This window comes from Styela clava, chromosome 9, assembly GCF_964204865.1.
Source record: "Styela clava chromosome 9, kaStyClav1.hap1.2, whole genome shotgun sequence".
NCBI lineage: Eukaryota > Metazoa > Chordata > Ascidiacea > Stolidobranchia > Styelidae > Styela > Styela clava.
The window spans coordinates 11,959,404-11,971,930 of record NC_135258.1 but is presented as its reverse complement, the minus strand read 5'-3'; the positions used below and the strand labels follow the sequence as shown (position 1 = coordinate 11,971,930).

The following is a 12,527-nucleotide window of genomic DNA, read 5'->3' as shown; positions in this document are numbered from 1 at the left end:
AAATACCTCTTTCTATCTAGATTTCAATGCCGCACAAAGACCACTTTGATTCTGTAATAATATGCTCTCACGTATCAGTACCTGTTAATCTAGTGCATGATTTTTTTTGGCAAAAAGGGACCGACTATATGTGGCACTGTAATGTTTATTATTATTGTCTCATTGATATTTGTTTTATATGACCACTGTGCCGCATTGTGCTATCAATTTATGTGGAAATCAAATTCTTGCAAATCTTAAGAGCCTACATTATGTTCTATATATACCTGTTTCTGCAAATAAACAATATGCCTCTTGGCATGCACTAGTAATGCGATGTATTAGTTCTAGCATATTCTATCTGGTATGAACTTCAATCTTGTCCACAACGTAGATGTGAATCTAGAAAAATTGCTGTGAACACTGATCTCAATAACGCCATTAGAATATTTTGAGAAAGTGAGCAGCTCAAATTTATTTTGAAATGCAACATGGTTAAAATAATACCCCACAGTGGGGAAAGCACCTGGATGTAGAAGCAAAATAAGGGGAAATGGAGTTTAAGCAGGATGAGTTTGTTCATATTTTGAGCATTATGGCAAATATATTCCCACAGTCCATACTCATGCCGTTTGAAACAAACACACATTGGCAGTATCATACCCAACAGAAAAAAAAAACTTTCATTTTACAATGAATGGATGGCTCCAGTTTAAGATTAGGTTTAAAATGGGAGATATAAGTCACATCTGTACGGCCACTATTTTTATTTTGGAGGCACAACATTTTGAATCGATAACAAAAGCAATACAACAACATATCAGAACTCAATAAGGGCAATTTAAATAACATAACTACAAGTGCAGTTGTAAAGCAACTGCTGTTTGTGGGATACAAACATTCCAGAACAACACCAATCAGATGTTCAGTAAGTCGGTCTTCATAAATTTGTCTAATAAACTAATGATTCGACTCGAAAACCTGTTCTACCAGTGCAGATTTGCATTGCAGAAAAAATGGGGCGAAATGAAATAGCATAATCTGGGGATGATGAAAGAATCTAATTTAAACAATTTTCAAAATTAAATATATTTTTTATTTACGTTTCATTCAAGAGTACGGATATTAAAATATCATTATTGTTCTATTGAATTAGACAACACTGTAACAAATACAAGCCCAAGTACTTATGTCCTCACACATTCTACATCGTCACAAAGATTTACATTTGCCCGTGATATTGCTACTCTCAATCAGAGCACTTTTTGTTAATTATGTTGCGAATATAAACCTCATCTAGACACATTTTGGCACAAAGAATATATACGAGGAAGGCATAAGCCTGAAACTTATTAACAGATAGATAGGATAGATTTGAATAAAAATTTGTTTTGCTTATTTTGGCATCACACTGACGATGGATACAGTAATCTGCACCCATCACAGTTTTTGATAATAGCTTACAATAATAAAATTTGTGGAACTTATGCCTCTTTGTATTGTATTGCAGATGTTGTCATTACAGCTCCAGAACGAGTAGGAGATGCACATACTGGTGTAGTCTGAAAGGAAATATCTCTAGGGTGTGAGGATGGATGGGTAATTGATGATTCATTATCCACTTTGTTTTGCTTAGATTGTGCATAAAGTAAATGTTTAAACAGTTCATATACAGACCATGATATAGCAGTGGATGGCATTTGATATAACACCCTTGCTGTAACACCTCTGAAAAAAGTCCGCAAGCCATCTGTACGAAAAACTGTGACTAAGGCTTCTCGCAATCCACTTACGAGCATCTTCTGTGAACCATTATGATTAAATTCTTGTGTGTTTAGTAAAGTACGACAAACGTCTAATGGATTTGTTACAAAAGCTGCACATGCTCCTGCTGCAGCTCCGCTCAAAACATGAGATATTGGGTTATAAGTTCTGTCCGTATTTATCATCTCCTGAGTGTACTCGTACACGACAAAATGGACGGTTTGAAAGGGTATGTTCATTAGTAATTGAGTTGGAAACGAACGATAAAATGCACGGATTCCCTCTGTCCTCAAGGTAGCACTAATACATTGAATAGGAGTTTTGTGTTTTGATTTATACATTTGCATTCTTTGCTTGATTACTGAAAAATAAAAAAGTTTATATTAGACATGCAGAACGATAAATCTTAATAGAAATAGCAAATTTATATTATAATACTTCAATGTGAAGGTCATGAACACAAACACAATTTTTAAGCATACCTTCAGCCGGGTTCATAACTATATCGTGAAATATCGTTGCAGAAGCACCAGCCAAACCTAAAAATATATCACAATTAAAGATAATGTCTACACACTGTCGGGAAACCTAGTCTAAGCAACTATCAACAACATGCCAGCTACAGTTTCACACATACCATAATTCCGGTTTCAGATAATAACTATTATCAGTACACCAGTATCGGTAAAAATAGATTCCTAATAATTCGGTAGCTATCAAAAATGCTGAATATGTTGAAAAGTTAATGGCGGAAAGAAATTAGAGTAGAATTCTTCCAGGTTTTAAAACATACGAATTTACTATAACTTTTGCACTGTGTGTGTATGACTGTTCTATCAATTGCATCATATTGCAGTACAGGAAAGAGCGTTTTTGTTTTCGACATGATGGCAATAGTAATTTATACAATATACAATTTTTTCGAAAACATCACGTATTTGTTAATTTAATTTTTACCATTTGAACATTTACATCAAAAACTAAAATGATAAGACTAAACTCAAAATATAAGAAGCAGAAGTCCGATATAGTATAGAAATCCACACAGCCGCAAAATTATACTGTAAAATACTCACCGTTAGCCAAACTTGAATTTTTTTTATTTTTCCCATTGAGATATATTGTTGTATGGTGTTTCACTTTTTCATAACAAGCAAAATACATCGCATGAGCAGGTCCAGCTCCGAATACCATTGCACTCATTCCTCTTAAAAGTCTCCGATAACCCTCTTTCATATATATTGTTGAAAGAGCATTATAAACACTGTTGTATCGGACCTTCTCTATACTTTGCATCTGAGTCTGCAAGCAAAAGCAATTCGATAAATAATCAGAAATGTTGAACGAGCATCACCAGCCAGGGTCTACCTTCTAATAAAATCACTCATACAGTACATATAGGTAAAGATTACATACTTGAGGAATATATCAAAAATTTACACTCGTACTGATTTAGCGAAACCATTTTCGTTGGTTTAGTATTACTTGAATTGGATCGTTTATTGATTTGAAAGGACTAATTCAAAAGTGAACCATTATTCCATACAGTGAAGACATGTGATAAGAAAAGTCTCGAAAATCATACCTAATGCTATTTTGTAGAATATAAAGTTTAAGTACCGGCAGTTTCATTTATTTACATTCAAGTTATTCACCCAACCCTATAAAGAATGAATCGAAGATTGACAATTTCATATTATATTATTTCAAGTCCAATTCAGCCAAATGCAACATTCAACAAACCCTGCAAATTACTATGAAATGACGGTGAATTTACAGCATTTTTTTAATTTTACAAATAATAGCTCAATATATATAAACATCTAATATTAAGCATTCACAGCTTAGTAGTTAGAAATTAGAATTGTAGTTTCTGCCAGTATATGTATAGCATGGGCATGATTATAATATTTTGACTAAATCTTCCAAAACTGTTAACGTTTTAATGTCTTTAAACGTCCTTAATCAATACAAATTAGTTTTGCTCATCAGATTTCGGCAAAAACCGAACAGAAACGTCATCAAGCATGACATCATATGTACATCACTCGTCTCAGACAAGGGTAAATGATGCATGTGTTTCAAATAGACCACGTCTATTGTATTGAATAATGCAACGTCATGGTGATATTGAATCCCTCATACTAGTACTAAAAGGCGATAACAACACTAATCGAAGTAAACCATTGAATTTTGAAATCTATTTGAGTGAATAACATTATCCAAACTTGTTGAGAAAAGAACTATGTTTGCACAGTATAACACTCTTTTCCAAATTGACACATCAAGTGAAAGATGTCTTAGGGTTGGAAAATCAATCCTTTCTGACTTTCATTTTATCAAACATGTTCTATGTGTAGGATACATCTTAAAAAATTTTGAATCAGAAAATTTTTTTAAATTCCCAGATGTATTTTTGTGAATTAAAAAAAAAAGTGCAGAATTGTTAAGCACGATTATGTATGCCTTTAACCATATACCGGTATATCATTGTGCTGTACTTTCGAGATTATGTAATATTGAGTTACATAATCCAAACTAGTGTGTCTGCAATTTACTTCCTCTGCAGCCAATGCCATTTTGTTTTCAAAACGATATTACACAATAGTTGGTCAAAAACTTAAAATGATCTCATCAGTATCAAAAAGCAAAATTTTCAACTCAAAAACAGACCACCCTAATTGACCCCTTATTTTCTTTATGACATCATACTATAAGATTAATAACTTAAAAACTTCAATTTACATATATAATTAAAAATATTCTAATAAAAGTAAATATATTTACTGTAACTTATTGCCTTGCATTATTCAAATAATTTCTCAATGGGCTTGATAGCATATAATATGGTTCGTTTTTATCTGATTGAGATTACATAATATTAGTTTTCTGTTTTTGCTCAAGGCATGGACATTAAATTTTCTTGCTGAATACAATCAAAATTATGCGTGTGGTATAACAATGTGTATATTTATCAATGCTTGATTAAGCATTTTCATGAAAAATAGCAAATAATATAAATCATAAATAGAATAGAAATGAGAGATTAGATTTGCAAATAATGATTTATAGTACACAGCTGCTTATGTCGAATATTGCATTTATTTGCTTTTACGTTCATAATGTTGAAGAATTTATCGTCAAAATATAGATTTTTAGAAAAACTAATCAGAGGTATATTATTTTATTATATTGATTAAATAATTAACCAAATTAACTAATGTTTCGTATAACTTATATGAAGGTCTCGTGTTTTTTCTAATTTTTTCTCATACGAAATATATTAAAATATTTTGTGAGTTTTGGCCCATATTTTAATAGAAATATTTCGACCATTGGTAATTTCTGCAACGGGTAATAAAATGATAGGGCAGCAAGAGTGAATGCTGTTAGTTAAATATTAACAGATAAGTACTCTGAATTAATAGTAAACAGTTTTATTACTATCTGGGGATATCCAAATGAAATTGAAAAGTAAACTTTTTAATAAATTCAGTTATGTAATAAATTTCTGAACTGCTACTCAGCCACTACATTAAATTAAATTTGTGCTTGTCTACATTGTTCAGATCTTGATCTTTTTTGCAATTTTCACCCTCGTAGAAATGTTGGTTACTAGATTTACCACCTATAGACTCAATACGGTGCTCATTTGAAGAGAAAATAAATTTACAAATTACTCCATTATATTAATTTGAAGTGAAGGCTGACTTTTTTTATTGGCAAATAGCTGTTCGATGTCTGGTGGAGACGCATTCAAGCTTTAGATTTGATTTTTTATTGTTTTTACTTTGGATTTACTTACCCCTAAAAATAAGAAGATTTAACCCAGGGGGCAAATTTTCCCCATGTTACAGATACCTGGTTAAGACAGATTTTCCAGCTGAGATGTATTGAGTTGGAAAGACCTTATTTGGGTGCATTTCAGTTGATTGATTTCTAGTAAGACTGAGTTATTAGCCGACCTAGTCATAAGACCAATTCAAACAATTGTCCTAAATACCATTCTCATTCCCTTTATGGCCATGACACAGCAGTGGTTTCATAATATTTCTGTTTGCTTTATGGGTTAGTACTTGGTAGTTCGTGGCATGGTCTGTAGAAATGATGCTCTAAAACTAAATATACAAATATTTGCTTAAGAATACAACTAGTACCGATCCTCGATTCAGTAACCGCATTTCAACCTCAATATGAGAATATTATAGTCTACAAACATGATTTATGTTTAAAAGGATGACAAAACTAATTAAAAGAGATTCTGAGTTTATATATTCAAACATTTAGTCAGATACAAATTGAAATTATTGTCAATAACATCATACCTCAAACCTTACTGTGAAGTGAATAGAAAAACAATTATATAAAGACAATTTGACACTGCATTAGAAAGATTTCATAATGGGTTGAAAGTTGCAACATGACAATGGAAGAAAAACACCTATCTAGTGACGTTGTAGTCATTTCTAAGTATCGCTTGACTCGCTACGGTTCAATACACTCCAGATATTTGTTGACAAGTGCAACTCAAAGAGGGACATACAACACCACCCATACTTCAATTTACTTTTTCTGTCATTTATAACGCTCATTGCCAAAATTATATAAAACACTTTCTTGGTTTCAGAATTCAAAACTATTTGAATCAAGCTCATTATGTTTACCCCCATTTGATTGTATAATTCACAATGAAAAAGCATATCGTGGATTAACATAGGTTATCATTAACACTGATGAATTATTTTAGAATTATTTGTTTTGATTTAAATTTAGTTACATAAAAACTCAAATTACAGACACACCTTACCAATCTGACATTCGAAATAAATCCAGAAAAATTTATTTGAACGAACGAAATTTTTGACCAGAGAAACTGTGGCCAGGTGCAAGACTTCTTTAATTGGATTTTGAAAATGATTGATCAACTAAATACTTTTTTAGCTTACGTTGTAAATTTTTACCTTGTTTTTATTTCGATTACCACCAATACAAATCTAAAATTCCTATTCTGACCCCCAACTCTAAAAATTGTAAATTTCTACTTCAGCACAGACTCCTAATTCCGAGAGGTTTGAAAATACGACTTCGGTACTGCCTCCACACCCTTGTAACTAAGTAAAAATTGATTGATTTTTTAATAATATATCACTTTAGATCAGCGGTTCCCAAGCTATGGGTCGCGACCCACTGGTGGTTCGCAAAAGGAATCTTGGTCGGTCGTGAAAAGCTGTAGAAAACTTTGATTAATTATACTGGTCGGTGGCTAGGATCGGTGGCAACTCGAATACATAAATCTTCAAAAAAACAAAAGAAATTAAATTCCAATCTGTGAGAGTTTCCTTTTTACGATCTTCTCAAAGGAACAAAAATTTGCTACACAAAGAATGACCATGTGGCTTTTTTACGCATAGCAGGTTTGTACACTGTACCGCACTTCTTACCGTGCTTCCCCGAAATTTAGACAGGATTCAGATTTACGGTACTTTTTTTTGGAAGAGGTCTTTTGTGTTCATTCATCAAAAATAAAATTACATTGTAGAAAATCACGAGATGGGTCGACATAAGCTGTGGTAATAAATAGTGGGTCCCAACTCTGAAAAGTTTGGAAACCACTGCTTTAGATTATAATACTTATCCTGTATGATAACTGCTGCAGAACATCACAACCTTTACAGCATGAAATTCATTTTGCATGTCAAACTGGACATAAAATACTTATTTCAACGATCAATCCAGCTGTGCCAATGATAAAGATTTAGAAATATCCAAGATGAATAAAATATATATCCAAATTCGAGTATGAAAATACCAGACCTTTACACAGTCGATTGGGTACATGGTGGCGTGTTCTAAAATTCCTGCAGCGGCCCCAGCAAGCATATGAGTTCTGACAGGCCATTCTTCTGGTAAAGAATCGTATTCGTCATTGTCCATATCAAGAAATATAGTTTTATTGTCAGTTTGTTCTGATGGAATTAATACAGACATGAAACAGGCTCAAAATGCCCACTTGTGCAGTTTGATTATTACGAACTACCAATTATTCTAAGTCCTGCCAGGTATCGTGAAAGTGGTAAATCCAGAAAAAATAAATAATCCAGGTTAATGCCATTCATTAAAAATCCATATTATTCTGTACTCAATAGAATTATTTTGAAGTTGTATCTGAAATCAATCCTGATGGACTTATTTATTGAATTATGTAACTTAGGCCTAATGTACTGCTGTAAACTGAAATGAAGTTGGTAAGATGATAATGAAAAAAAAAACAGTAACATTTTACATACAATATTACATAATCATAAGATTTATAATTTACTCATTTACCACTTTCACCACCTTCAACAAAGCTCAACGAACTGATTAACGCAGTCTTGCTTGGGAGTTATTCTTTGTAATAGACTGAAGTAGAAAGTGAAAATTTGCAAAAGGATTTAAAGTGACCAGCGTACAACACCACTTTACGCTTCTTCCCCTGCAATACTGATCATTGCAGCAACGTCCAGTTCCGATTATTTAGAAATAAAAGGAATTTGGGAAATATCTCAAATGGTACTTGATTTTATGAAGTCAGAAAGTGGCGTTAGAACTTTTGACGAGTTTTATATCTACAACAATATTTTATTTTTGGGTCGTTTCAAAATGCAACTAACTTCTACAGAGAAAATACGAATGTTTTCTTTAAACCAGTAAAAACTGAAAAACATATAATTTCACAGCACATTCAATAGATATCCTATACTACTGCAGCAATTTTCAGTGACATACCTGCATACAGGTACAGTATGAAAACGGTCTTACTACTTACTGAATACAGCGCGAAACACCGCAAAGAGCGCAAAACAGCGCAAAACAGAGGGAAACAGCGCAAAACAGTGCGGGAACAGCGCGAAAGAGCGCAAAACAGAGGGAAACAGGGTGAAGCAGAAAAAAATTTTGCAATGAGTTCGGGGCACCTTGTTTTGAGTTGGAGTACCACGGCAGCAAATTAAAAACACAAACCAACGTATGTAGCCAGTAATGCTGTAATGGCAGGTCTGCCCCTGCTGGTGACACATTTTGGGTACCATAATTTAGAACATTTTCCATATGGATATGGTTGGCTTTAGGGTTAGGGTTAGGTAAAAAGGGACCTCCAGAAGTATGTGCACCAAGATGGCGCACAACCTGAAAATAGTATGCGTGTGTGTGTGTAGCGGATTCAGGTTGTGCGACATATTGCTGCACATACTTCTGGAGCACCAAAAAGGTAGATAAAATTTCGCATGATGACCTATAATCCGGTACAAAACCTTGTAAATATGCCGGAAATAGCGCCATAAAACCATGGCGAGAGGCGCCGTGGTTCTTTCGTGGCAGGAGATGGTAATGACTGCGTCTCCTGTTTTGCGCTGTTTCCCTCTGTTTTGCGCTGGTTTCCTTCTGTTTCGTGCTGTTTTCCTCTCTTTTGCGCTGTTTCGCGCTATTTTGCGCTGTTTCGCGCTCTTTTGCGCTGTTTCGCGCTGTTTTGCGCTCTTTGCGGTGTTTCGCGCTGTATTCAGTAAGTAGTAAGACCCGTATGAAAATAATCATCAAATCTACTAAAGTCATATTGCAGTATTGCAAGGCTGATAATATTATCGAAAGCAAAAAGTTTGCACTTACAGCCTGCTTAGATCTGATACCGGTAGTCAATAGACAGACCTATACGTATACCAGTATACCGGTACTAAATACAGAAATACAGTGCCGCTAGTCTGTCAGCACCGGTATCGTTACGGTATCAATAAAATGATAGACTATTTTTAACGCAACAGTGCCGTAGCACAACCTGCAATTTGTTCAATAAAAAACTTCCAACGGCAAAACTAAATGTCAGAATGTACTTTTATCATATTTCAGTAGGTATTGTCAAAGATGAAGAGCTACGAATTCCATCACTTTCTGGCCAACTGCAAGTACAAGCTAAAGCCGCGTGGCGCGTCTGTCTGCGGGAAAGCATTGCCGAAATAAGCTGCGTGATTCAGCTAAAATTGGACGCACAAGTTGGCGCCTCCTCACGTAACCGCCCGAGGGAGACGATTTGCGTCGACGCGAGGCGAATTTCCGTCCCCGGAAATCGATTGCCTCGTTCATTTCCCTAACAATGACCAATCAGCAAAAAGTCTGCGATGACATAACAATTGTAAATTTTTCGACTGCCCAGACATTTCGTTTGCTAAGACCGGTATGTTAGTCGTTGGCTAAGACGAATATTCAAGCATGATTGTAATCATTGTCTCGTTTTCGCGGTTTTGCGTGTTATTTGCTAGTTTTCAGTGGTGTTTCCAAAAATTAGTTGTAAATGAAGTAATTTAATTATCATTATATCTTCCGATGAGCTTTAGTTCAGTTGTAATATTCAAAAATTAGTCCAGGAAAAGCTGCAATTAGGGTTGCCAGCCGTCCTTTATTTCAAAGGACAATCCTTTATTTGAGATTTTTGTCCTTGTCCTTTTTAAGATGATATTTGTCCTTTATTTTTTCCAACATCGTTTTGCCCGATAGTTATAGCGTAAATATATACTGGTTATAGTACTGTGTTTGATATTGTTCCGTTCTTAAATCGCCTCCGTTTATGTATTTGAAGCTTTTAATTATTCTTTTTAATTTTGCTTTGGTCCGGCTCAAATAGCCAAAAAAAAAATTTATTTTAGCTTGGAACATGGCACAGTTACCTATATTATTGATTTTTTCGAGAATGCAGATGAAAGTGCGGATGGAATGTTCAATTGTTTGAAAAACACTATGAACAATTTACAACTTGCTTGGAAAAGAGTTTTTTGTTTAAGTGCAGATAACGCAAATTGCAACTTTGGAGAAAAAAAAAAACTTTGGAGAAAAACATTCTCTTTATACTAATGTTCGCACACTAGCCTAAGTGATGGTATTATTAAGACTAACTGCAGTGCACACATTGTACACAATACATTGTAATTTGCTTTAGAAAAATTTAAATGCTGACATTGAAAATATTGTCTTGAAAATTTACAGTCATGTCTCAATGTCAGCAAAAAGACGAAAACAAAAGAGACGGAATTTCATGAAATTCTGCATCATGTAGGCTACCTACTACGTGGCTATCTCTGCTCTCATGCATCAAAAGAACCTTACTTTCTTGGAAAGCTTTGAGTTTTTATTTCTTGAGCAGACCAGCTGAATGTTCCAGATAATTACTTAAACTTCTTATGATTGAAAAGGAGTCAGAAGTTCTTCAGCTTATTGAAATGTATTTAATATTCTCACAACATGTAATGGAGATATTTAAATTAGCTGTTTAAGAACTGGAAAAAATGAAACTTCAACAGCGTATGTTTTCATTGTTCTTACTAAATTAAGAAATAGGTTAAAATCTCCATCTGATAATTAATATTTTTGGGTATGATGTTCACCAACTTCTTGCAAATGTGAGTGCTGCTGAAACTCAAGAGGCAACTGAAGGTTTTTGATTATTTCTCAACTCTGCAATAACGTATTTAGAAAAATGATTTGACTTTGATAGTAATTCAACATTTGGAAAATTATCTCTTTTGGATAATTTTTCTCCAGAATTTCAGACACTTGTAAAAATTGTAGAGCATTTGAAGCTGAAAGACAAACTTAATTTGAATATGGATGACCTATTTGATGAAGTTGCACTCATTCAAACAAATTTTGGCACGATTCAAAGCACTAACTGTTCACAGAATACAAAATTACAAGCGGTAAATTGCAATCTTAAGTGTGTTCATGTTTTCAAAATAATTTTATTTGTGCTCTCTATTCCCGAAACCTCAGCTTATTGTGAACGCATTTTTAGTGTAATGTCATTTAAATGGCGCAGTGAAAGGAACAGATGCTTCATACAACTAATGAAAAGTGAGCTTTTATTATACTTCAACTTGAAAGATACGTGTTGGGAATTTTTGGAAAAAATAAAACGTGACCTACAATTGCTGAAGTCAGCAAAGAGTCAGAACAAATATAACTTTAAGAATTATAAACTTATGCAACTGCAAAATTAGAGCTTGATTGGGTCAATGTTAAATGAACATGAAAAACACATGAAGATTATATAATATATCCTTTTAGCTTGTAGATAATTTGTATTTCATTGTTTTATATTGTTCTTTCCTGCAAGTTACAAAATAAATGATGACGGTAATCTATGTCCTTTATTGAAACTTTTTATAGTTGGCAACCCTAGCTGCAATGGACCTTTCCCCGAGCATCGTTTTCCTTGTTTACTTCGTGACATTGGCCAATCAGCAAGATGCAAAAAGTGACGTAACAATGCCCCCTTTTCGCATCCGCTCAGACACTTTTCTCACTCAGACAGATTTTCAAGTATGGTTGTAAACATTACCTCGTTTTCGCGTTTTTGAACTCTATTCGTTAGTTTTCAGTTGTGTTTCGGAAACTTAAATATAAATCAGATAATTCAATGATCACTCTGTCTTCCTAGGAGTTTTAATTTGATTGCAGTAATAAAAATTAGTGTAGAAATAGCCGTGATAGACTAGCCTGAAATTCTTTACCGGTACTTTAAAAAAAAAGATTGTTGTATGCGATGAATCATAAGGATGGTTTGTAACACATACCCCATTTTACAGGCGCCAACTCGCAAAAGCACTCTTAAAATAGCCCCCAAAATTTTGCAATGGTAAAGTATAGAAAGAATTATCCGGGGGTCAAAGGTCGGGGAAAGGTCCATAGACAAGACTAAAATATCTCCCGGTACCTTTGCGATCCTAGTAGAACATAGTGATTCGAAGTATGGATTGGAA

At 33.9% G+C, this 12,527-nt stretch overlaps 1 protein-coding gene across 1 annotated transcript; it reads right to left on the bottom strand.

Moving 5' to 3' along the window:
• Positions 1-1,052: 1,052 nt before the first annotated feature.
• On the bottom strand, positions 1,053-7,976 carry LOC120340222 (mitoferrin-1-like). Its single transcript, XM_039408517.2, has 4 exons — positions 7,558-7,976; positions 2,820-3,045; positions 2,226-2,282; positions 1,053-2,104 (listed from the first exon to the last, which is right to left on the bottom strand). Exons 1-4 carry the CDS (start codon positions 7,729-7,731, stop codon positions 1,464-1,466), a joined length of 1,098 nt encoding a protein of 365 aa, XP_039264451.1. The 5' UTR covers positions 7,732-7,976; the 3' UTR covers positions 1,053-1,463.
• Between the last annotated feature and the right edge of the window lie 4,551 nt (positions 7,977-12,527).